Raw genomic sequence first — 27,585 nt, forward strand, 5'->3', positions numbered from 1 at the left:
AGCAACTGCCTTCCCACCTTTTCCCAGCAAGAGGTCTAGGCTTGGAAAAACAGATCTTACACATGGACTGAAGAAGGTCAGGAGTGACAAATATGTGGACACACATAAAAGTAAATGATTTCTTCCTCCTCATTTCTCTGAAATACGTAGGATGGTTAAATTACTTTCCCAACCGTTTTTCATTATCGCTCCCTGGGAGCCTTGGTGGACTCTTGCCCCCAATCACTCACTTCCCCCCACCAATGATTTATTGCTAAGTAAAGTTTCATGTAGTTATTTAGTTCTATAAATTATAATTTATAAAATGAACAACAAATTAGCCACATAGGTAGTACACAGTAAGAAGAGCAAATGACACTATTAATTGTTACAAAAGAAATATAATTTAAACATTAGTTTTCTTAAAATTATGTTTAATAAACTTAATTTTTAATTTTTGATTGATATAAGAAAGAGATGTTCATTTCAATGTAGCCAACATTTTTTTTCAGCACTTGACATGATGGGTTGAATCATATATACAGAATTGAACAATATAAACTACTTTCACTTAATTCTCAAAGCCAAAGTCACAGACAAAAGCACCGAGGATCAAACAGGCAATGTCTGTGAGGCAGCCAACAGCAGCCAATACACGTGAGTAGACCACCTCTCGCCTCAAAACAGAACAATTGAAAGAAAGAAGCCATCTCCTCCCCGGAGTTATTCAGCCCTGATCTTGCATACATTATGCCTATCTTCCGTGAACTCAGTGTCAATGCCGCTCATGAGATATGCAAGAAAACCCAACAAAAGCAATTAAATTCTTAGGAAAGTAGTTTTGTTGGGTAGTGTTGTAGGGCCACAGACAACAACAATACCTAAGAATTTTCATCACCCCCTACCAACAGCCTCGTTGTCTGCTTGTGGGGATGATGTTACCCCTGTTGAGAATACATGGTTTAAAGAAAATACAACAGTATATTATGGAGTTTGCATGAAGACCAGAGCATAAAGACCTGGGGTCAGAATAAATGGGCGTGTACAGGGACTAGCAGTAAGAAATACGGAGATCAGGACAAAACAAAACACCCAGCTCTAAACCTAAAGTGGTGCTAAAGAGAAGACTGGAGAGGGAAGAGGGGAAGTAATGGCTCTGGTTTATCAGTTAAGACTTTCATTCTATTTAATTCTGTAAATAGATGAAGAAAACATTTTAGTAAAATATTAAAATTAAACTACCAAGAATGTTTATTATATCCTTGCCCTTTAAAAAAATCTAGTTTATTTAAAGGCTTTTTTTTTTAAGTACACTCAAAACATTAGTAAGTCCACGAAAGGAAAACGGGCATCACGGATGCTTTGGGTGGCCCTGGGAATGCAGGAAGACAGGGGAAAGCAAAGTGAAACAGGCTCCACCAGAGAGCAGCAGACCTCCAATTCCCCTCTGACCGTTTATTGTTTGCATTAACTTGGATGCTCACGAAAGACCCAGGACCTCAGAGCCTCCTTCCTTAATAATATTGTACCTGCATAAAAACAAAGGCTGTACAAATGGCAACAGGTACGTGAAAAGGTGCTCGATATAAATAATCACAAGGAAAATGCAAATTGAAACCACAGTGAGATATCATCTCACACCTGTTAGAATGGCTATGAGAGAGAGGGGGGGGGGGGCGGGGAGGAGAACAAGTTTAACAGGAATGTGAAAAAAAGGGAGCCCTTGCTCAGTGTTGGTGGAAATTTGAATTGGTGCAGCCACTGTGAAAAACATTGTGGAGGTTCCTCCAAAACTTAAAAATAGATCTACCATGTGATCCAACAGTCTCTCCTCTTGGTATATATCCAAATAAAATCAAAGCAGAAGAATGAAGAGATATCTGTACCCCCATGTTCACTGTGGCATAATTCACAATAGACAAGACACGGAAGCAACCTGTGCCCCTCAGCAGATGAATGAGCCAAGCTGTGGTATGCGCACAATGGAATCATAGTCAGCCATGAAAAAGAAAGGGGACCTGCCATTTGTAGCAACATAGATGAACCTGAAGGCATTATGCAAGTGAAATGAGCCTGGCAGAGAAAGACAAACACTGCACTATGGTATCACTTATATATGGAATCTACAAGTAAAAAATAATGAGTCTAACTCTTAGACACAGAGCTGGGGAATAAGGAAAATTCAAAGAGGTTGGTAAAAGGGTACAAACTTTCAGCTCTTAAATGAATGAGGCCTGAGGATCTAACATGAAATATGGTAACTATAGCTGATACCATTGTATTATGTAATTGAAATTTCCTGAGAGTAGAACTTACATGGTCTCACCAAAAAGAGGAAGACGTGTATCAGGTGACGGGTATGTTCATTAACAAGCTGTTGGGAATCTTTCACGATGCGTATGTGTATCATCACATCACCATGGTTTACAGGCGAAATAATAATTTTGTCTATTATACCTTAATAAAGCTTACAACATCTTTTTAAGCTTGAAGAAAATAATTCTACAACTCTTCATCTGTCTCCCTTTATTCTACTTACTGAATTCTTTAATCTAATAAAATTTCAGCTCAAATGTTTGTCCTCCAACCTTCCCTGGTCTCCAAACCTAAATTCCATATTCCATAGACATTCTCATAACATCCTATTATTTTTATGGCACTTATCATATTTTATTAAAATGCTTTAAAAATTATTACTTAAAATAATATGTACTTTAAGTTATTATATACTTTTTGTGTGTGTTCATTTGTTTTACATCACTTTTACCTAATATACTATAAGTAAGCGCATGAGAGCAAGGATCATATCTGTTTAATTCATAATTATGTTAAGGGTTTCATCAGTTCCCTCATCTGTAGTATGCACTCTATGACTATTGAAAAATGAACCCAGAAAACAGGCTTTTAAAATAATTCCAAACTAAGGGTTGGTTGGGAAATAGTTTGAGTTCATTACAAACTCTCTTAAGATAAAATGTGTATAGATGCATAAGAAAAAGTGGCTTTTATCAAGTCTTAAGAAGGATAAACACAGCTAAATGATCAGTCCCATTTTGGCAAGTGTTTGAAAAACATGTCAAGAAATCAAGAAACTCTTTGTTCATGCCAACAGAAGTTGTGTTTTTCGTCACCGTAAGACTGTCTCATCAACATTTATGGAAAACACAACTATTCATCAGAGTTTGGTGATTTCCAAATATGACCTCGCTGAACACTTTTCCGTTTGTTCCATCTCTTTCATTTTTCTCTCTCCTTTGGCCGCAGACCCGGTGTCGTGCAGAGGGTGACAAGGAACTGCCGTCTTCCACTGCTGGGTTCCGTATGCTGGGCTGTCAATGTGCCTGTTAGGCTTCCAAGCACTTCACTGAAACAGCTCCCCCCTGGAAGAGCTTGGAAAAACTTGATATTTATTCATGGGAGCCAAGTCTCACTGCATCTTCAACTCAAACCCTTGTTAAAACTTGGACTTGTTTACATGCCTGGACACAGTATTTCTCCCTGCACCTCACAGCCACTGGCCCCGCCGTGACCCCGGCGACATCTGACCTGGATTTATTTCTTCCTTTGTTCGTGCTCCTTGCCCAGAGCATCAAATCACTACCGCCCTTAACATTGTGGGAGTTTTCCACAGCCTCAGAATTCAGAATAAAAGTTTTCCCTTCGAGTGCTTGGTTAGGACCATCTCAAGGACCTCTCACATCTGCCTACATAGCTGTAGTGCCTCATGTAGGAGCTATTCACAACCCAGGAAAGAGACAGTGTGTAATGCAGCCCCTCAAAGCTCTCTCAACAGCCGTACCTGAACTTGGGATGACCTTTCTCAACCTCTTCCTTGCCATTGTATAGACTGACCTTAGATGACCCGCCTCCAGGAAGCTGTCCAGATTTGGAAGCACAATTTCTACCTTCTACTTTCCACACTCTCCTAGGAGAGAAAAATAAATCATTTTTAGCAAATATGTAACTGTTTCATTTATTTCTACAATTGCTGGTGGTTGTATGTAGCTCAGAGAAAGCAGGCAATACGCACCATCCACGTAACTGTGGACAGGGCTGTGGGCCAACATCAGCTGGGATGCATGGCTCGGGTGAAATGGATAGGGTTCATTCTGATTGAACAGCACCCTATCATACCATTGTGAAGGCGTTTGAATATATCGTTTGAAATTGCAATTATTTGGAAATCACAAAATTTATCTTAGTCAAGGATCATTTGCAAGTAACAACAAATGCATTCAAAGCATCATAAGCAAAAAAAAAATCATTTATCCAAGGAAATGGTATACATTATGGAAATCAAGGAAAGTGCACCCGGGCCTCATGAGGGACCATGTTTACACCCTCTGGGGCCACCTGATCTCACCTCTATGCATTCCTTCAGGTTCCAGTTCATTCTTCGTCCTGCAGAAAGGCATGCTCTGCTTCTCCGTGCATGTAACATAAGTAAGCTTCCCGTCATGTCTAATCGGAGTCTCAGTCCCATCCCCAGCTTCGGCACATGAATTCCAAATGGCTCCTACCCGATTTGGGCCCACAGTCCTTCCTGTCCAAAAGGCAGAATTATGAGATATGCAGCCAGCTCAGCAGGTCCTATAGTGTAACCAGAAAAGACACCAGCGTTTGGCTGCCTGTCACTACCAAATCCAATAAGCAATGACAGTCATTGAATCTTTTATAGGCGCTTTATTCAGATGGCCGGTGATCCGAGAAGATGGCACGTTCATACCCTAACAAACCATCTCCCCCTTACTTTCCTGGCCAGATCTTCTATAAGGGGGTTGGGGGAGGACCAACGGGTTGGTGAAAGCCTTGAAATTCCCATCTGCAGCACTCCTATCCTGGGCAATTAGCTGTCTCCAAGTGGGAGGGGCAGTCGCCTGCTCTTCCCGATAAAATACGGATGTCTCCAGGCGGTAATCTTTAGCCAGCACCCCAGGAGGTCAGCTGCTTTTTCTCAGGCGCCAGATGGGCCCCATCTGTAGTTTCTGAAACAAAAAGCTTAACATACACATTACTTGCTAGACTTATGGCTATTTACCTTAAAGCTGAAATTTTCCAAGTTTTGAGTCCCCTATCAGTAGGATTAGATTTTCTAAGACAAGACTGGACAGATTATTTTCCAAGAAAGCCTAGGAGTGAAAAAAAATAGGTAACTCCATTTATCTATTAGAATTAGATAGTTATCTATTGGTAGAGTTATCAATGGAGTTATCTATTGGAGTTAGATTGGAATTATCTGTTGGAAGTAGATAAAATAGCTGCTGAAAGAAAAGAGGCTGAGGACAGACTTCCAGAATGACCTGCATTTTTATAAGATATAATGTTCAATAAATATTAAATAAGTCTCCTTAAAAAGCTATATAATTCACATTCTTAATTTGTTTTTTTCTGTCCTCTGCTCAATAGCTTGTCAATTCTACAAAGGCAGGATTTGTTTTTCCTCAATTCACTGTTCAAGTGCTTACAATAGTGCCTTGCAGCAAACTTTCTGCTGAGTGAGTGAATAAAAGGCCCTGGGTAATGTTAGTGGTGATAATTACAGTGAATGTGACCTAAAGGCAAGAGAATGGGTGACCTCAGGCACAAGAGGTCATGCTTTCTGGGATAGACTTCTTATAATATCCAGCACTTCTTACATTCATTTTTTTTTCTTTACAACTACTGTTATCCTTTAACAAAACTTCTTGAAAGAACTAACCAAACTTGAAGTTTCAACCTAGTCCAGTGCTTAGTGAATAATTCTGAATTGATGAGAATGGGCAAATATATACTATTGTTCCTTTGGCGCTTTGGAAAATATTTTGCACGCCGAAAAATGCTACCCAAATACTAGATTGCCATCATAGTGGAGCTTTAGGAAAATGCTATACATTAAATATTTGTGTCCCCAACAAATTTGTATGTTGAAACCTAGTCCCCCGTACGATGGCATCTGGAGGTGATTAGCTTGTGAAAGGAGAGCCCTCATGAATGGGATTTGTGACTTTTTATAAGTTAGATCTCAAGGACCACTCTTGTCCTTTCCACTATGTTAAGTTAAAGAGAGAAGGAAGCTGTCTATGAACCAGGATTGGGACTCACCAGGCACCGAATTTTCCAGCACCTTGATCTTGGACTTTCTAGCCTCCTGGACTGTGAGGACTGAATTTCTGATGTCGATAAGCCACCCAGTTTATGGTACTTTTGTTTCAGCAGCCAGAGTGGAATGAGGTAGAAAATTACCTTGGTCACAGTGGTCAACATGCATGGGACAACCAGAGGCCAAGATGCGCAGTGGGAAGTTGACTCAAGAGTTAAGACCTGTTTGACCTCAGTCAGCTTTTGTTGTTGTTGCCTTTTATCAGAAGGGCCTGAATTAAAATCTAATCCAGGTTCCTCTGTACTCCTCAAAGGGGCAAAAACATGCAGAGGTTTGACTTGTTTTACCTCAAACTAGATTTCTATGATACAGCTGTTTACATTCAATCCATTTTAGATTAGGAGCATAAGGAAGGTGCATTTTCTTTTCATTCCAAAGAATCACCAAAGGGTTTATACAATTTAATATCATTATTATGCCTTACTTAACAGTTCAGCAAATGTCTAAATAAAAACAATTCTTGAAGCACTTTGCTGCAGGGAATATTATTGCCTCTTATGCCAAGTGAGTGAAAACCTGTGTGGTAGAATTTTTAGCTAAGAGCCTGCATGTAAAGGCATAATGTAAATAAAATTCAGCAATTTTCTTACAACTTCATCATTATAGACAACTCCATTCAATCAGCATTTATTCAACTTCTATGTTAATTCATTATAAAGATGAATATTATTTAGGTCCTGTCATTAGGAACTTTGATATATTAAATGGAGTAAGAGATAGTAGGTAATAATATAACATACTAATAATCATAATACCTGGCAATTTCAGGTGAGTTCCATGTAAGAGGTAAAGCTATATGAGCTTAAAGGATGGAGGAATCATACAGTATCTGATCTTAAGAGTGAACATATCTGTAAGATACAGGAAAATTTAAGAAGAAAATACATTTTCTTAGAAGAGCAGACACAAAATGCACTGACATTTCAGAACTTAAAATTAGGGGAAAAAAACACACTGGCAGGAGAAACCATAGCCCATTTGGAGAAAAAGCAAGTTGTCACATTTGGCTGGATGATGAATTATGCAAAAGGGAGGGGAGAAAATAAATGTTAAAAGGTTACATAGGATCCAACTGCTCAGAGTTTCGCATACCAGGTATCTGAAGTCTGATCCCAGTTGGATGGTGTGTTGGAGAGAGCACTGTTGAGATTTGGAGTAGAGCTGTGTCCCTGAGAGGCTCTAGGAGACATGACCTGGCCGGATAGTTCAGGAGGAATGGTAGGACCAGTGACGTCACCAATGTTGTCTTCACCTTCTGAGTTCTTTGGGGGCTGGGCGTGAAGCTGTAGCTGCAGACAGGATAAAGAGGTGGGACAGATGGGAAGTACACAGACAACAGACCCTTCAGAGATGAGAGCTACAAGCCTCAGCGTCTAGAACGGAGGAAGTGTGGGAGAGAGGCTGCCACCCCTGTGATCTGTTGTTCTATCTGGATACTATTAGCAAACATTAGAACGTGGAGGTTCCGTGGACGAGGATGCAATCAACACAAATGTGATGGATAAACTCACCGAGGTAGATAAAATATCTGATGAGGGAAAAGAGGCTGAGAATCACCTTCCAGATAAGAATGGGAAGAGAATCATAGTGGTGGGAAGAGAAATTTCCTCAGAGGCATCTCTGTCCAAGAAGCCAATAGCGGATTAAGGCAAGGTCACTCCATTCAGCAGTTCAGAGGTCGCTGGTGGTCACTGGGAGAATAGTTCCTGTAGGCTGGTTGTATTTATAGTCCAGATAGCAAAGAGCGAAGTTAATGAGGAATCGATGGTAATAAATCAAATGCAGCCAATTTAGACTATTCTAACAATTTTCGTAGTTAAAAAAGAGAGAGAAAGAGCATGGTAGCCTGAGGTCCAGCACAAACTTCTGTTTCCTCCATTTGAGAGTCTTGATCTATGAATCACCACGTGAAATAATTCGATTTGCCATTTCACTTTATCCACACACACATTGACTGACCACGCGCACATGAAAGGACTTGTGAAATAGATGGGGTCATTAGCCTTGGCTCTAATGAGAAATCATAGTATTTTTGCTGTAATGATCAGATGGCATGTGAATACTTAGCGTATGAAAAAGCCTTCAGGTAATCAGCAGCTTCCGCTGTTCATTATCTCATGTTTGGGCTTATTTTCTTGGCAGAAAATACCATTTGGCTGTTAATCTATCATTATTAGCAGAGGAAGAAAGATTTTTGAACAAAATGCTATTCTCCTTCTGGGAAAATTGTCATTGTTCCATCCTAACTTTCCGTGTCCCAGCTCTGATTTCCTCCCATACCCTTCTGTTCCTTGACAACTGAAGGCTTTTCATGCGGGTCCCTCTACATGCAAGCTCACTAGCAACTCTCTGCATTATGAAAACAGAGAACATTTTGTGTGCAAATGGTATCCCATGTCCTCAACCAACACTTCGGAAGGCCTGCAATTGCTGAAACAGCTCAGCTGGCGAATTTCATAGTATTCTGTTTCTCAGCACCATGCATCCCAATATTGCTTAGAGAACACTCATATTCTTGCACAATTGCACACAAGCATTTGATTTCCAGTTCTGGAACAATCTCCCATCCGTCAGTCCCAAGGAACACTACTTCTACCTCCTGGACCTGGACACTGTGCTTATATGGATCAGACTAAAAGCCTCAATTTTCTCTGTAAATGGCCAGGTAGTGAATATTTTTGGCTTTTCAGGCCAGACTGTCTCTGTTGCCAACTACTCAACTCTACTGTTGTAGCACAAAAACAACCACAGACAATGACGATGTATAAGTTTATTTACAAAATGAGTAGCTGGCTATACAGTTTGCCAGCCCCTCCTCTAGAAAAGGACCCTGAGTGGATACATTATTGAATCATCCGTAAGGACCCACGATGGGGAACCCCAACATACATTATTGAAGAGATGCTAGATTCTCAGCTGACGCCAGGTCAGTTCCAGTATTTGGATCACAGCCGTTTGCACTCCGTCTGAGGAGTTCCTCCACAGCACCTTCAATTCTCTCCACCTGCGTTTTTCCTGTGGCCACCTGTGTGCCACGGCACACAGCCTTCTCATTTCTCTGTCCCCGTAGCCCAGGCTGCCTAACAATCCCATCTAGGCTCATCTGATTGGCCCCTAACTTTCACATCTCTAACTTATGGCTTCTAGAACTTGCCTTTAGCTCCGAACACCATGACCTATGAAAAATGTGTTTAATATTAGGGTTTCAAAGAACCAACAGCAACAAAAAAAGAAGTGTATATATTTAAGTGATATAGTTTCTTTCTAGTCACCAGCTATTTTCTCTGCTGTTTATCATCTCACGTACTCAAGGTGAATCTGCTACACCAGCCCCAAGGGGTCTTCAACACACCAGTCTGCTGTCCTCATTAGCCTGAAATTTCCATCTTGAAAGTCCCAGCCCAGTGTAGGAGAAAGAAAACAGACTATAAATCAGATACCTGTATTCTGGGTGTGACGTGCTCCAGTCTGGGGCATGTAACTACCATGCATGTTAAAGCATGTTGCAGGGAGTACTGCTTCCCACCTGTCCTCCAGAGAAGACCTGCTGAGATCATCCTTCCCTTCCACAAGGTGAAAATTGAAGTTTTCTGGGGAACATTGTTTTGCTGTTTCCCATATTGAGAATATAATTAAGATTTTAAAATGTTTTTACTATTTTGAACAAAATATGAAAAACATTTATTTTACAAGGAGGAAACAGTTTCAATGTAGTAAAGCTACTTACTGAATATCACGCAACTGATTATTGCTGAATCAAAAGTAAAATATATGCTCCCGTGTTCTCAATCCTTATCATTTTCTTAAAAAAAAAAAGATTTTATTTACTTTTAGAGGGAGGACAAGGGAGGGAGAAAGAGAGGAAGAGAAATGTCATGTGTGCTAGAGATACATCAGTTGGTTGCCTCTCATACACCCCCAACTGAGGATCTGGCCTGCAACCCAGGCATGTGCTCTGCCTGGGAATCGAACCTGTGACCTTTTAGTTGGCAGGCCAGTGCTCAGTCCACTGAGCCACACCAGCCAGGGTTCATTTTATTTTTTTCTATTGAACTATTTTGTTCCATTTTAACTTGGCATAATGTCCATAGTAGTCCACCACAAGCTATATTGTGAGCCATTTATAAATGCAGAATCATCATTAGATGTTAAAAAAACCCACTTGACCATTGTTATTTAAATCCTTTCAAATTAAATATCCTATTGCATTTAGCTTGTATATGGAAACAATTTTTTCTATAATAAACTTGTATCCAGCAATCTTAACTAATTTTATTTATTAATTCTAATATATGTCTGTAGATTTTGGGGGATTTTCTACATACACAATCATCTATAAGTAATACCATTTTATTTACTTTCTTTTCAATGTTATGCTTTTTGTGTCTTTTCTTTCCTTATTGCACTGGACAGGAACTCCAGTACGGTGCTGAATAAAAACGGGGATAGCAGGCATTCTTATCTCTCTTCTGATCTTAGGAGGTAAAGGTTCAGTATTTTCCCACTAACTATGATGTTAGTCTCCAGTTTTTTGTAGAACCTCTTTGTCAAATTAAGAAGTTCTCTTCTGCCCTGGCTGGCATAGCTCAGTGGATTGAGCGCAGGATGCAAACCAAAGCATAACAGGTTCGATTCCCAGTTGGGGCACATGCCTGGGTTGCAGGCCATGACCCCCAGCAACCGCATATCGATGTTTCTCTCTCTCTCTCTCTCCCCCTCTCTCAAAATAAATAAATAAAATCTTAAAAAAAGAGAAGTTATCTTGTATTTCTAATTTGATGAAAGTTGTTTTCAGGAATAAGTGTTGAGTTTTAATAAATGCTTTTCTACATGTATTAATTGATAAATTTGGGGGAGTTTGTTTTATTTATTTTATTCTACCTTATACCATATGTAAAACACAGTATCACAGCAGAGGATTAAAGACTACCTTATAAAATATAAAACTATAGTTCCTTAAACAAAATAATTTCATAAACAAAAGAAAAATTACCCAAAGCGAAAACTATCAGGGGAAAATAAGCATATTAGATTACATTAAAACTAAGATTTATCTCTCCAATCAATGACACCACAGATAAAATTAACACACAGGTGAGAGAAGAAACCTGCAAAACCCCGAATTTACAAGACATTAGTATCTGGGATGTGTGGGGCATACCTGACAGTCAGGCAGCAAAAGTAAGTAAAGACATACAGTAGAAAAACAATCCGAAAATATGAGCTCTTCAATGACAGAAAATTGGAGGGTCTGACGAGAACGAAGGGTGCTGAAGTTCACGAGTGATCACAGCCAAGCTATTTAAATAACTGTGAGATGCCACATGGGATAAATCCCATGTTACAGCAGGGGGATGGCTGACAGCAACTGCTGGTAAGAACTCGCCGCTGAGGAGCCCTCACAGGTGCTGGCGAGAGCGTAAAGGTGTGTCGTTTTTCTAAAGAGCAACCCAGAAGTCTGCAGACATTTCTCCCAGGCTCACAAGGGAAGAGTGCACTGTGTTTCCATCTGCAGGCATCTGCAGGCAAGGGAAGTGCACACTAAAGGAGTTGAGAGTGAGCTGTGGCTTGCACACTGGGTGTCTGGGCTCCGGTAGATGCACGTCCAGTGGGGCTCAGAAGCATACTGCTCCATCAGAAGAGTAAGAAATCAAATACAACTGTTAGCAAAATGCCATTTCTGGAAATTGCAAAAAAAAATATACATGGAGAATGAGACTTTATATTTTTGAAGGCTACACATATATGTCAATAATGATATGTAAGGACAAACATCAAATACATTAATACATGCAACTAATCTGGGAAAGAAATGAGATAAGATCTTGGGTGTAAATAGTAATAGAAAATAAAAAAGAACATTTTTCACAGGCCAGGGATGATATGGTTCTATAAACTGTGGAATGTGATTGATTCTATACATTTAAATCCTTAAAAAAGTGTGCAATGGCATTTACAAATTATATATGTATGTTTATGTGTATATTTACACAGAGACAAATACACATGATAAGAACAGAAGTATTTATTCCAAATATTAAGAGTGGTTTTGTCTGGTCATTAAAAATGGTTTTGCTTTTTCTCCTTCTACTTTTTCATGTTTTCTAAATCTCCCTCAATAAATATTCTATAATCAGAAAAAAATAAGAATCTACATGTTTTAATTAAATAAACATTCGTACAGGGGAAGGAGAAGGCAATTTTAAGCAACTTAGTCTAAAGAGATTTTTTTCCCCCGATGGAGTCAGAGTGTTCTTTTCTCTGCAGTAGCCACGCTTACTTCGAGAGCCCTCAAACGGGGCGGTCGCTGGAGAGTCAAATCCCTGGGAATATCGCACTCTTAGGAGTCTGCTGATACCGACCAATTAAAGCAATCATTTACAAAGTCCAGAGTTTCCACAGAATGTTTGTACAACACACTCCAGGAGTGGCAGGCCTCTGTGATGTGACGGCCGTACCTGGTGCTAGGAAGCCGCAGGGGCAAAGGGTGGCCTGGATTACCATTTAAACCCTTTTTATGGTGAGCGCCCATTGTTTCCCCAGGCACTCAGGGATTTGCTCCTGGGCCACCACAAACTCCGTTGTAAAGGTGAGTGGCAAAATGCTTTCATTTGTAATCTTCATCTTTCGGAATTGTAGATTGTGTTTCTAACAAATGTACCCTTTCACGTGTAAAACGCATTAACTTGGATTCTCACCATTTCTTCCTCTTTTTAAAATGAGCTGTAACGACTTTGCTTAAATTTCAAAAGCCCCAAAAGTTCCCGTTTCTTCCATAAATTTTCTTCCGTAGAACTAACTACCTTGTTGTTCAAAACTTTAGCAAACACACCCTTAGCTAAAAGTTTAGTTCTGTGCTGGGGGCGGGGCTCCTCCGTCTACTTTAACAACGGGAAATCGTTTCCTGAGCTCCTGGGGCAGGCACAGAAGAAGAAGCTAAGAAGTAGAAGATCCGGGGAGCTCACAAGGAGATGGAGAGGGAGAACCCGTATTCGAGAGCGGAGGAGATCATCCCGCAGACCTGCTGGCGAAGACGCGCTGAGCCGCCTTGCAGACAGGCCGATCAAGGGAGGGTCAGAGATCAGAATCAGACAGACTTCACCCTCCACTAACGTTTCTCTAAATGCTCACAAAGCCACTTCCAGTGATTCAGTGGGCTCGCTGATTGTTAGGGTTCCAGAGGGGGTGACAGTGACGAGAAGCCGCAGAGGGGCTGCCCTGCCCCCTGGTCCTGCAGTGGAAGGTTTCCTCGCCATCGTCTTTTGTTCCACGTTCGCATGAAAACCGTGTGGCAACGCATCAAGTGTCCTCACATAAGTTTAGCTATCTCCCGCAGGCCCAGAGATGTTAAACATGAACAAATAAGGAACCATTTGATATTATATGCTGGGACACGACTAAAAGAACTTAGTGAAGTAATTATATTTATTGGAATGAAAATTATCTTTTTTCACATAAAATAATTTCTCCTCCTAACAATAAAATGTTATAAAAGGAGGTGCTACCAAGTGGCTCTTGTGTGAGCATCCGCTCAGAGGAGAGGCCTTGACGCACCATCCTAACTGAGGGCGGTTTCTCAACTGCCTTGGAGCAGCTGTAGCCAAAGAGGAGACCAGAATACTGATTCCGGGTTCTGTGCTTGCAGTTTCTGATGGGAACTGGAGTAAAATCCACTGTACTTTTCAAGCTCTGGGGAGTTGAAATAGCATCTGCTGAGAACCAAGAATGGGCCGCCTCTTCTAATTCAGTCTTTCCCAATCACTTGCAAGCTGAGTACACATCAGATACTTCAAGAATTTGTTCTCGCTACAATAGAGAGGATTATTCTGGAAGATACCCATTTCTTCAAAATCTAGTAAGAAAAAAAAAAATAACAGCAACAACAGCCAAACACTCCGTTTAGATTTCCTTGTCGAAGCCGTCTTGTATAAGAAGACCCCAATTTAGGGTGAGGGGGATGGGACGGTGGTCTGTTTAGCGATTAAACAGGCAAAGTTCACATTGTTTAAAAACTTTAGCTCCCACCTGGCTGGCGTAGCTCAGTGGATTGAGCGTGGGCTGCGAACCAAAGTGTCACAGGTTCGATTCCCAGTCAGGGCACATGCCTGGTTTGCAGGCCATAGCCCCCAGCAACTGCACATTGATGTCTCTCTCTCTCTTTCTCCTTTCCTTCCCTCTCTAAGAATAAATAAATAAAATCTTAAAAAAAACTTCAGCTCCCAAGGGCTATAATTGCATAAATAATATATTTAAATTTTTAAAAGCAATATTTAAATGTAAATAAATAGGAAAAGTTTTGGAAATCTATAATCAAAGGGGTAATAGTGGTTACTTCTGGAAAAAGGAAGTAGACATTATGAGTAATAAAGAAGTCATATGTAATATTTTCATTTGTATGAGAAAATGTATTCATCCATTACTTGTCTAATTTGTAATTTCTTAAGAAATTACCCTATAAACTACGCCCCCCACCCCCGCAAAAAAAAAAAAAAAAGAAAAGAAAAACAAACCACCCAGTCTGAACTTGGGTCTGGTGTTTAGGCCTCCCACCCTTCCCCTCTGTCTGATCACAACCTAAACTCTGTCTAAACACTCTGGCCCTAATCTCCCATGCTGCCCTGCTGCTGGGGGAAACCAGGCAAGTTCCTTACCAGGAAACAAAGTCAGCAGGCAAGTGCCGTGCTCAGTTTAGTGACGGAAATAGCCTTGGACTGGAGTAGCTTGTCTATGAGCTGGAGAAAAAAAGCTTGGAGAGAAAACATGGGAAGCATCTTCCGTGTCTGTCCACTCCCCTCCCCCTCCCACCCCCGACAATGACAGTGGATTCTATTTCTCTGTATCTCACTCGATGCCTAGCGGCGCACAGTGGGCACTCAAAGGGGCGCGCATTCCACTTTAAACTGAAGGACACATTTAGCCATGTGTCAGTGAGTTTGGTGGCTTTTATTCCAGCATTCTTCTCTGAGCTTGTAGGCAAGTTCAAAAAGTGTACTGATTTATTTATTAGGAATGCTCTCATTTTTTAGCATATTGGAGAAACAATTTTTATATCTGATCTCAAGCTTCTGACTTGAACAAAAATGTATACAATGATGAACCCCTCTTTTTTAACTGAAGTCCCTTTTCATCACAACTAAGAAATGTAAAATAGCCACATTAAAATGTAATCAGAAGCTCACTCTTTGAGACACTGGAAGGAGCCATATATTTCAGTAAGGCAATTTGGCAATATCTATCAAAATTTTAAATGTATACAAAATGTTTGAGCCATTTTGCTTCCAGGAATACACCTGTTTACCCCATGGAGGCACCACAGAATGACGCTAAGATACATTACAAAGATGTCTGTTGCAGTGTGTGTCTAAACTAAATGTTCACAATTAACATAATGGTTAAATCTAATATAATGCATCCATAGGGAATAAAATTATACAGCCATTAAAAGGAACTAAGTAGAAAGGCCTATGTTATTACGAGGATGTCTTCAAAGTGTTTCATGGAGTACAGAAAGCAAAGTGCAGAGCAGTGCATATCATATGTCCTGTTTGGGGGGATATAAATAATACATATATGACTAAGTAAATTACAAGTATTAAAAATTAATCTGAATCTCAAGAGTTCTAGCTTTTTATTTTAATCAACTATCACAAGGTAGAGATTAACCAGATCATCACTCTTGCCAAAACAGTGAATGACAATTAAACAGAAAAGTTCATTTCTAAAGTCTATTAAAATATCCTTATCTGGCAGAAATATTAAGAGTAGTATCACAGAAGTTTCTGTTAGTGTGGACTCAAATTTCATTAAAACCCATTTGTAAGCTGTTTCTTCTACTCAGTCAATTTAACAATATTTATTGTTATATACTATGCTTGCCCTCATTCTTCTACATCCTAAAATGAACAAAACAGGCAAAAAAAAAAAAGATTAACCTCCATGGTGTTTACATTCTACTGAAGAAGAAAGGGAAGAGGAAATATTCATTTAAACTTCAATAATAATGTGTACATAGGAAGGGATGCATAAAAGGAAAAAATAAAGCAGTGAAGGGAAACATGAAACACTGGTGGGAAATTGCAATTTCCAATAAGATGGTCAGGGATCTGATTTTATTTGTAAGATGAAAAGTAACTGAAACCGTATGTCTAAATCATTTTGAGTATTCGATATGAAAACATATTTTTGATTTTTACTTGATATTTCCTGTAATTCAAAGACCCCTTAATTTTGGAAAATGCATGACCAACCGCTGCAATTAAATTTGCAACACGCTTAAGTGTTATTATTAATTTTAAAAACTAATACTGGGTGATGATTCTATGCTAAGAATTCTTTTAAGCACTTTACATGAATTTTCTTACTGAATTCTATCAGAAGTTTTATGACAAAGGTAAAAGTACTATTCCTGTTTTCCAGATAATGAAACTGAGGCAGAGAAATTAGGCAAAAGGGATTTTACTTCTTTACATGAAAGTTACTATGTTAATTACAGCAGTATTTTCTCCATGCATTTAAACATGTGGCATGTTTTCTTAGAGATATAAAGGTCCAAATGGCAATATTGTGGGGCAGAGATGGCATTGCAATTATCTTGATTGTTGGCATGTGCGCAAAGGCAGGAAGACTGTGCTGACTTGATAATCAGTTACTGAATTCCTTTCAGTGACTCCCGACCCTCAAGTGCCCACAGCATACCAGTGGGAACTACTGGTTGAAGTTTTCCCTGGCGTTCCGCCACCTCTGGGAAAGCCTCTTGTGGTCTGCCTGCGTGGTAGAGCTCCAAGCATGGGGAGCTGCTCCAGTAACACAGTAACGAGTGTCACTACAAATTCAATGAAGGGACACATCTCATCTAAGAATAAGGGGTCATGGGCTCTCACTTGCCTTGCAGCCGAAATGTCAATGCACCTCCGTAAGCCTCAGTGTCATCACTCGTAGAATGAGGGAGTTTAACCTGCAGATTTCAAAGATCTATTCCAGCCCCAACTTCTATGACTCTGAAGGTGGACGTAAATTGGACAGTGAACTCCCTGTTTTTAAAATTTCTTGGCTGTTTTTTCCTTTTTTATTGGCTTTATTGGGGTGACATTGGTTAATAAAATTATATAGGTTTAAGGTATACTATTCTATAATATGTCATCTGTATATTGTAGTGTGTGTCTACCACCCCAAGTCAAGTTTCCTTCATCACCATTTACCCCCCTTTACCCTCTTCTACTGCCCCCTACCCCGTTTCCCTCTGGTAATCACCATACTGTTGTCTGTGTCTGCGAAGTTTTTGTGGGTTTTTTGCTTTAACATGTTTCCAGGATGCCAGGAAACTGAATAAATCTTCCAGGAGAATGGTCCTAACTCATTTCCCAGGCCCTGAAAAGTATGAAGAACTGAAATGTACTTGAGGGAGCTGCCCACACAAAATGAACAGTTGTTTTGAAAAAAAGTATAAGGTTATATAAGAATTCCCATTTTGGAATGAAATAGGTTTCAAATACCTACTCTGTACTTTGCCTTGTAGCCTATCACTAACAGTTCAGAGAAATTTACTTGTACTGGGGGTTGTAGCCACAGGAATCTACACCCTAAAATTCTTTAGAAATAGGATTTGTACTCATGAACGTGTAAGTTGGTAAGTGTTCACTTGCCTCAAGGAAGGCAGGGAGATGCTGATGTTTTCTGAGCTAATGTCTGCATCCCTAACTGAGAGTGATTTGTAAAGCTTTACACTAATACGTCTTGGATGCATTTTATGCATCATTCCTTTTCAGGGCCCGGAGGCTCTCGAACATGGCCAGACACTCCATCCTGTATTCCATCCTGCTGAGTGCTCTGATTGACAACGGCCAAGCCTGTTACTGTGACCATTACGTATGGAGTGAGTGGTCCAGCTGCTCAAAAACCTGCAACGCTGGAACCCAGACCAGACAGAGGTGGGTGGGAGCTACGTGACTCTTCCCACATGCCCTGGCAACCTCGAAGACAAGTGCGATATCAAAAGTACCGCCCTAAGCAATGGGGGAAAACGGTGTGTCTCAAAATAAGAACTCCCGAATCTGAACGGAGTTTGAGGTCTTTTCCACGTAAGGTTGAATGAAAATCTCTTTTTGTTCTCTCCATAAAATTGAGGCCTTTCTAAGACATTTAACTAAGAATCTGTGCAATATTTTCTGTCGACTATTTACTTAGCATCACCACTCCAGCTTTTTAGTCCATCAGCACATAACCCTCCTTGCCACCAGTGAGTGAGTTAATTATAGAGAATTTGCTACTCGTTAATGAGTCCAACAGGAGGACCTCAACTGGGCGGCACCCCCAGCTATTATCTCGATTGTTGGCATGTGCGCAAAGGCAGGAAAACTGTGTCAACTTGATAATATGCAATAATGCAGTCTTTTCACCAATTCAGGCTACTTATCCCCAGCAGTTTTTAAGAATCTGCTGAGTGTGTTCCACGGAGACGCTCCCATGACTTGAGGGAGAAAGGCATGTATTTAATGTGGTGTAGCTATTACAGCAGATCTATTAGAGAGATTTTTTTTTAGAGATCTATTTTAGAAAACTATTTTCGCACATGTGGTGTGAGTCTCATTGAAATAACCAATTGACTCCTCCAGTAAACCACCCACTAAGTGTGCAAAACCAGACTGGTTTATAATAGTCTTCTACTGAAGAGTCCCTCAGTAGCTCTCTCAAGCCCTACCAACTAAAGTGCAACAATAAGTCCAGTTCCTTCCAACCGTGCACCTCACCAGCCCACCTGCCTCCACAGACCGGTTGTGCTGCCCACCTGTCACCTCTGCACATGCCACTCCCTCCGCGTGCCCTTCCCCTGATTGCCTGGAGAATTTATGTCAATTTTTCAAGAAGTATCTCTCATGTCCCTTTCCCTCCGAGTCTTTGGCCCCACTCCACTCTGACTCCAACCACTGCGCTATCACGTCGTGCCGTCACCAGTTAAGCTATTGGCAGGGACTTCCTCCTCTCCCTTCTTCCCTGTCCAGCCTCTCCCAGGAATTCCATCAGGGCCCGCTGCACAGCGTGCGAGCCCACACTGAGAAGGGCTTCATGCTCCGCTTACTGCTCTACTGTCACTGCCTCGAAATTCTTCATGTTTGAGGGAGAGCCGCCCCCTTCCCCATTTGCATTTTGCACTGGGCCCCATGCATTCGATACCTGCTCCTGAATTCCCTGAAGGGGTAAGATCTGCCCAATGCCAACCCCACTGATTTTTTCATGAAAACCTGCTTTCCTTTTATTCATTGTAGTTAATGGCTGCTGATATTTTTCTTACTGGGCTGGAGCCACAGTGAATGTACTCATTCTGAGCAGATTTTCCCTCACTGTTACAGAAGTGCAGTAATAAATGATTACTTTGTGAAGAACGACTGTGGCAAGCTTTGCGCCTTCCATGAGAGCAGAGAATGTAACGTGCAAGCTTGTCCCATCAACTGCCTCCTGGGAGATTATGGACCATGGTCAGGCTGTGACCCTTGTGTTGAGAAACAGGTAGGTGACCCGTGCACATACTCAGGAAATCTGAATCACCATAAAAAGGCTCAGACTCCTTGAAAGGCTGCATCACAGAAAGGCTGAATTTCTTCAATTTCTGAAAATAAGCTTTCCCACCTTCCACTGGGGGGAAACTTCATCCAGTAATTTTTTTGGAGGGACGGAAGGTTCCATTTTACATGTTGCTGGGGTAGGACCATCCAAAGGAAATCCTGCCCCCAGAAGTTGTATCGTAACTGCCCAGGTCTGTGCCGCTGAGAACCCCGGAAGCAAAAGCAGGTGCTAGAAGGTGGGGATTTCAGCCCAAGATTTAAAGTCAGACAGAAATTTGGGACATTAACCAAGAGCCTGCCTCTTTGCCCTTCCTCTTGTCCACCCCCCCCCCCCCCCCCCCCCCCCCGCCATGGGAAAGTCCCTCAGTCTGTTTATTGTTCCCAGCTGCAATGTTTACCCACCAGTGAGGACCTTGACCGTGTGAACCCCAGTTAGGACAGGTGCTGAGCAATCGCACGTTTGGGGGAGAAAAAGAAACTCATTTGTGGGGCACCCACCCTCTGAGCTGAACTGTTGCAGGCCCTTTACACACATGACCTTATTCGAACTTCACACCACCTTGTGGTGCTTTACTCGTTTTACAGGTGAGGAAGTCATGGCTCATTAGGAGTTAAGCGATTTGCTCGAGAATACGCCACTACTGGATGTACGAGCTATATTCTGAACCAAATGTTTCTGACGTCAGTCAGAACTCTTTAATTCTGTCCTGTTTCTATCCTTCCCCGACTCTCTGTTCTACTCCCAGCTTAGAATCTTTTAAAGTGTAGAGAATGTGTCAACCTTGCTTTCCACGCTGACTTGCTTCTGCAAAAGAACCTCAAATCCGTTCACATTTATCACTCACGTCATACTGTCTTTGAGATACGGAAGGGCTGTTATTATTATTACCTGGAAAAATTTGCACTCGAGACAGTCAATACTTGTGCATTAGATTTCAATTTAATTTAGAATCATAAGATTTTAGAGCTGGAAGTCTTAGAAATCCTTTTGCTCCACCTCCTCATTTTAGGGAAACTGGGGCCCAGAGAGGGATGACTTCCTTCAGGACACACAAGAATGGAATCAGAGAAATCATTAGATCATAGAGGAAACACCACTGTAGTCAAAATCACTGCTGTGAGCGAGAAGCCCAGTTTTCTTAGCTACATTTCGGCTTTCACCCTGCCACAGAGTTACTCATCTCTGTCTCTCTCCTGTTGTCTCAGTTCAAGGTTAGATCTATGCTGCGCCCCAGTCAGTTTGGAGGGCAACCGTGCACTGAGCCCCTGGTGAATTTTCAACGATGCATTCCATCCAAACTCTGCAAAATCGAAGACATGGACTGCAAGAATAAATTCCGTTGTGACAGCGGTAATGTACTCTTGGAAAACATTCAGCCTCCACTAAAAATGACTTGGCTCACATAAAGTTATTCCAATGGGCTCCAGTAAAAGCTAGAAAAATCCCACCCTATTTTAAGCATGGTGAGATGGAGGAGTTATACCACCGATTACCAAGCTATTTAAGTGTGAAATTAGAGCTTTTAAGCTATAACCGCCTTGACCTCTTACCTGATTCATTTGCTCACCAAGTGCCCAGGTTTCTACACTGTTACAAAGCAGGAAAAGAGAAAGGAGGGGGCAGGTACTTTTAAAAGTCGGCTGTTAATAAGTACAAATCTGTCATCAGGAGGAGCAATTGAAAAGCAGCAACAGATTAAAAAGGTTTTTTATACTTTATTAAGCTAAGAATATTGATGTCAGGGTATTGTGTCAGGGGCGTGATTAGATGTGATGTGACTGGTGTTCTGAGGTGCTCCGTTGAGTGGCTTCGAAGAGAGGAGACTAAAGATGACTTAAATAATGGCAACATTCCCTTCAAGGACAATTTCCATCCAGGTTTATAAATTCAGTTAATCTTCAGTAGATTATAATCAAATCTTGAATATACTCTTTAATTAATGTATTTTCTTGCTAATTAATAGCTCTTCATTAATAGCACCCATCATTTTGTTTTTTGAAATATATTTTATTGATTATGGTATTACAATTGTCCTATTTCCCCCCTTCACTCCCCTCCACCCTGCACACCCTCTCCCACCCACATTCCTCCCTTCAGTTCATGTCCATGGCTCATACTTATAAGTTCTTGGCTTCTACATTTCCCATACTACTCTTACCCTCCCCCTGTCTATTTTCTACCTACCATCTGTGCTGCTTATTCTCTGTACCTTTTCCCCTTCTCTCCTCCTCATCCCACTCCCCTGCTGATAACCCTCCATGTGTTCTCCATTTCTGTGGCTCTGTTCCTGTTCTAGCTGTTTGCTTAGTTGGTTTTGTTTTTGTTTTAGGTGTGGTTGTTAATTATTGTGAGTTTACTGTCATTTGATGGTACGTTTTTTATCTTTTTCCTAGGTAAGTCCCTTTTCCTAGATAAGTCCCTTTAACATTTCACATAATAAGGGCTTGGTGATGATGAACTCCTTTAACTTGACCTTATCTGAGAAGCACTTTATCTGCCCTTCCATTCTAAATGAAAGCTTGGCTGGGTAGAGCAATCTGGGATGTAGGTCCTTGCCTTTCATGACTTGGAATACTTCTTTCCAGCCCCTTCTTGCCTGCAAGATCTCTTTTGAGAAATCAGCTGACAGTCTGATGGAAACTCCTTTGTAGCTAACTCTCTCCTTTTGTCTTGCTGCTTTTAAGATTCTTTCCTTATCTTTAATCTTGGCTAATGCAATTATGATGTGCCTTGGTGTGTTCCTCCTTGGGTCCAACTTCTTTGGGAGTCTCTGAGCTTCCTGGACTTCCTGGAAGTCTATTTCCTTTGCCAGATTGGGGAAGTTCTCCTTTATTATTTGTTCAAATAACTTTTCCACTTGTTGCTCTTCCTCTTCTCCTTCTGGTACCCCTATAATTCAGATGTTGGAATGTTTCAAGATGTCCTGGAGGTTCCTAAGCCTCTCCTCATTTTTTTTGAATTTTTGTTTCTTCATTCTTTTCTGATTGGATGTTTCTTTCTTTCTTCTGGTCCACTCTATTGATTTGAGTCCCAGTTTTCTTCCCACCACTATTGGTTCCCTGTACATTTTCCTTTATTTCACTTAGCATAGCCTTCATTTTTTCATCTAATTTGCAACCAAATTCAACCAATTCTGTGAGCATCCTGATCACCAGTGCTTTGAATTGTGCATCTGATAGGTTGGCTATCTCTTCATTGCTTAGTTGTGTTTTTTTCTGGAACTTTGATCTGTTCTTCTGTTTGGACCATTTCTTTTTTGTTTTGATGCACCTGTTACATAGTGAGGGGAGGAGCCTTAGGGGTTCACCAGGGCGGGGCAACCCACGTTGCTGGGTTGTGATGCTGTATGTTGGGGCAGGGTCTGAGAGGGAACAATGCCACTTGCTCTGCTCTCAGTTGTATTTCAATCCCTTCCGCTGCTTCCTACAAACAAACTGGACCCTCCTGGTGCTCATTCCCATGTGGGTGGGCTTGTACATGTTCTAGGACCCTGTGGATCTGTCCAACGAACTCTCCTGTGAGGCTGGGAGTTTCTCCCAGAACCTCAACCCCCACAGGTGTTTTCAATCAGTGTTTTGAGGCTTTATTTCCCTACGCCGGAACCCTGGATTGAGTGGTCTGTCTTGCTCCCTAGTTTTCCCTGGTTTATCAGCGTGCAAATGTGGGACCAGACACGTCTCACCCCTCCACAATCCGCTGCCTTGCTGAGTCTGCCAGCTGCTGCTTTGCGTGTCTGGGGTCTGCCAGCCACCCTGCCACAAGCATCCTCAGCCCGGCTGCCCTGACTCCTCCCCTCCTACCAGTCTGGATGAATGTGTCTACTTTAACTCCTTGGTTGTCAGACTTCCATACAGTTCAATTTTCTGTCAGTACTGGTTGTTTTTTTTTATTTTAAAATGTTTTAAAAGTTATTCTCAATACAAATTATGCTATTTTTTAAGATTTTATTTATTTATTTTTAGAGAGGGAAGGGAGGGAGAAAGAGAGAGAGAGAGAAACATCAATGTGCGGTTGCTGGGGGTTATACCCTGCAACCCAGGCATGTACCCTGCCTGGGAATCCAACCTGTGACACTTTGGTTTGCAGCCCATGCTCAATCCATGTTTTTAAATTTTTGTTGTTCTTATTTTGGTCGTGCGAGGAGGCACAGTGTGTCTACCTATGCCTCCATCTTGGCTGGAAGTCAACACTCATCATTTTGAATAGTCTAGATCAGATTCCTGCAAACATTTTCAGTGAAGGCCCAGCAGGTAAATATTTTAGGCTTTGCGGGTCCGAGGTCTATGTTGCAGCTACCCTGCTGTGGCATCTTCACATCAAAGCCTCCATAGACTGTGCTATGGACTAAGGGGCATGGCTGTCTTCCAGTCAAGTTGTGTTTACGAAAACAGACAGCAGGTCAGTTCTAGACCACGGGCCATAGTTCACGGACCTCTTATCTAAGTAGGCCATTCAAAGTTAAATTTAGAGTTCAGATGAATACAGTTTACATCATTTCCACGTACTCTGGAATACACTGGAAAGTAAAGAATTTATAAGTACATAGTGGATTTCCAATTCCATAGAAAACAGACCCCAGACCTTAGACATAGAGGTTTTTCTCCTTTTTCTCCTTGCTTCCTGCCTTCAGCTTTGCCAGTCTTTTCTAAATGTCAGACAGAAATGCAGGTGTCAGGATTTTCCCTCTGTGCCCTGCTCCTCCAAATGTGGAATTAGAGGGTGGGACAGAGGGTACTAGATATCATGCCCATATGAACAAGGTCATGTGAGACACTGATGAAAGAAGGACTAGAAGAAAGATCTTCATGGCAATGGCTGAGGACAATACAGACCCAAGTATTATACCCAAAATATTAAGATAAAGACTTTGAACTGAAGTATAATTATTTGAAGCTTGAAGGAGAGTTTTTAGAACAAATTAGCAGGAAAAACTAGTTCATTTAATACATGATAAGTTCTATAATTTTTTTTGAAAAAGCTTTGTTTAGGCCAAAATATTTACAAGTTTAAGAAGGCTTTAAATATATCCATAGGCCACCAATTCATAAGGAGCAATTTCAGGAAAGTTAGTGGTGTACAGACAACTAATCACTGGTTTATCAGCACTATGTCCACAGCCGTTGGTAAAACAAAACAGAACTAAACTAAACTAAACCATTGAAATGAGTCTGCAGTGGTTAGAGAGCAGCTGCTAGCCTGAGTCTCCAGAGAACTCCTGCCCTGTTGTCCAGGTTCCTTCCCCAGGAACCCCAAGATCTTCCCATGATTCAGCCATTCATTGGTTAGTCCCTGGCACAGACTTCAGTGACAGCCATTCTGATTGGGTTGTGCCATGGCCTATTGGTTGTTAAATATTCTATTACTATGCCCTCCTAAAACCACCACAAAAACCACTCTCAAAGGGAATAAAAGGTTGGATGGACCATAATTTGTCTGACTCAGGGTGATATTTAATTACCTTTAATTACCAAAGAACTATCTATCCTAAAGCGTTTCCCTCTTCCTGTTCCTCCCTCACAGTTTCTGTTCAGAGTCTTCCAAGAGTTCCCCAAAACTAAGTATATTTGTTTAATGAATCTTTGAGAATTACCCACGAGGCTAGTCTTCATACACTCTGCCAACTCCTCTCTCCCACATTTAAGCATGGAAGGCTAGAGGATTTGCAGCTGGTTATAAAAATAAATATGTCATTGCAGTAACAAAAATCCATTCCAGTATAATCAACAAAACAAACAAGCGAGCAAAAAGAGCCAGAGACATGAAAATAAAGAACAAACTGACAGTAACCAGAAGGGAGGGGGAGGGGGATGACAGGGGAAGAGGGGAAGAGGGGAGGGCCCAAGTTAAGGAACTTGTATAAAGGAAGCATGAACAAAGACAAAGGGGCTGGGGGAGGATTGAATGCTGGGGGATGGGTAGGGCAGGGGAAACTAATGGGGAAAAATGGTGACAACTGTAATTGAACAACAATAAAAATTAAAATGTTTAATAAAAAAAATAACAACAATAAAAATAAACATGTTTATGCAACTAAAAAAATCAGTTCAAGCAGACAGCAAAAACATGTGTAATTTCTAAATGATTACATGGCTCCAAGTGTAAGGGTGCATGTACATGACGTGCACATGCTGGCTAACGGATGACTTCTGCAGTCCCGCACTGTCCAAACTGCCCGTCACCTTTCCTACCCCTTCTCTGGTATGGGGTATACGTGTGGCTGACATTCCTGCTCCCTTGGTGCTTTCTGCTGCATTGAGTTTCGTGGCCTGGAACCATCCTTAGCTGTGTCGCATCAGGCCTGTGTCACACATGCCGGTCACTCCTAAACAACACTCAGGAGATGTTCTTTGCTTTCATCCTACCCGTGCTAGTGGGTCTTCTCCAATACGCCTAGAGGTACAAATAGAGTTTCTGTGTTTTCACAAAGCTGGCACCCTGCTCAGGAAGCTAGATTAATGAGAACAGTATCCTGCATGTGTTCTGCCTGCTTGATAAAATAGGAATTATTTTAGTGTAACCATATCAAAAATTAGCTTTTGTCCAAATTTGTAAGTGCCAGATTCAAAACATTGAGAAATGTAATATTTGGGGATTTTTCTTTAGTGAAAGCATCTCTATTTCAAACTGAATGACCTATTCTGTTCTGCCCTGTAACAAACAAACAAACAAACTAAAACTGTGCTCTTATAAAATAGAGCATCTTTCAGGCTATATGCTGGGAGTAATAGAAATTCTATTCTTTCTACATTTTCCATCTCGTACGATTCTGGGGTGCATAACCATAATTCTTTGTAGTGTTAGTCCAGAGACAATACAAGGTTTTGAATAATCGAGTGACTTAATTACTTCAATTACACCCTACCTTCTTAGCAAAAATTATTAGCCAAAGGAATTAAAACTAAGTGCTTTCTGGGGAACTCTCCAGTAATTTAAAAAAAAAATGTATTCAACAGAGTACCCAGTTTCTCCAAGCTTTCCATTGAGTGGAAATAGTCTCACATAGCTACAGGGAGGTGCTGATCACAACCTGAAATAGTTAGCCAGATGACCCTGAGTGAAACATTTCATTGTCATCGGTGTGGCCGGCATGTGACGGTAGGACGCCGGCAGCACCCCTGATTACAGGCAGGAGAGCGAGGGGCAGCAGGGGGGCTGTCATTCCGTGTGCATCAGGCATTTCCACGTCTGTAGCATACAGTTACTGATTCCAAGGACCCTTCTGGAATTCCGTAAGTTTAAAAGGGAAAGGAATCACCTAAGTGCATGACGTTTGTCCTGTTCCCTACACTCACCAACTTAACCTGCCGGCGAATACTGTATCACAGAGGCATTTGACTTGTCCAGAAAATAATTAGTTTTAGTAAACTACAGGTAGTAAAACAATTCTATGCAGTCCTTATACATAGTGGCTACATAATAAAAATGGGGTAATTATGTGTGGTAAAATAGTTACGTATCACGAAATACACGGATAATAAGCTCGCAGTTTTATTTGGAAGAATGTGTGCATCCATGTAAACAACCCCCAATCAAGATGTGGAAAATATCCACAAACCTGAAGAACTTGCTGTTTTCTTTACCCAGTTAATCCCTCCACTTACTCTTGAACATCATGTAAAGCGGTCATGTGGCATGGCTCTTACGTGTCTGGCTTTCTCAACATAAAATTTTAGAGATTCATCCATATTACCATACATACTAGTGTGTGTGTAAAAATTTTAAGATTTAAAAAAATAAAACAGTGACCTTGAGTCTGCTCTACTGGCTCAGAACAACATTCTGAACCTACTGTTCATTTTTTCCTCCAGCGTGTGATTTCTGCAGAAAGCTTACTGTAATGGGAATGGGATTCTAAACTTAATTCCCTTATGTAAGACAATCAGCCCCCTGGTGACTAAATAATCATT

General features: G+C 41.1%; 1 protein-coding gene across 1 annotated transcript in view; it reads left to right on the forward strand.

Moving 5' to 3' along the window:
- Positions 1-12,645: 12,645 nt before the first annotated feature.
- Positions 12,646-27,585, forward strand: part of C6 (complement C6) — a 61,909-nt gene continuing 46,969 nt past the window's right edge. The window contains exons 1-5 of the mRNA XM_028524271.2: positions 12,646-12,707; positions 17,420-17,492; positions 17,884-18,045; positions 19,465-19,621; positions 20,884-21,028. Of these exons, the coding sequence (XP_028380072.2) occupies positions 17,461-17,492; positions 17,884-18,045; positions 19,465-19,621; positions 20,884-21,028 (496 nt within the window). The 5' untranslated portion in view covers positions 12,646-12,707; positions 17,420-17,460. The remainder of the gene's footprint in view (positions 12,708-17,419; positions 17,493-17,883; positions 18,046-19,464; positions 19,622-20,883; positions 21,029-27,585) is intronic.

The sequence above is a fragment of the Phyllostomus discolor genome, chromosome 3, assembly GCF_004126475.2.
Source record: "Phyllostomus discolor isolate MPI-MPIP mPhyDis1 chromosome 3, mPhyDis1.pri.v3, whole genome shotgun sequence".
In the NCBI taxonomy this organism is placed as follows: Eukaryota; Metazoa; Chordata; class Mammalia; order Chiroptera; family Phyllostomidae; genus Phyllostomus; species Phyllostomus discolor.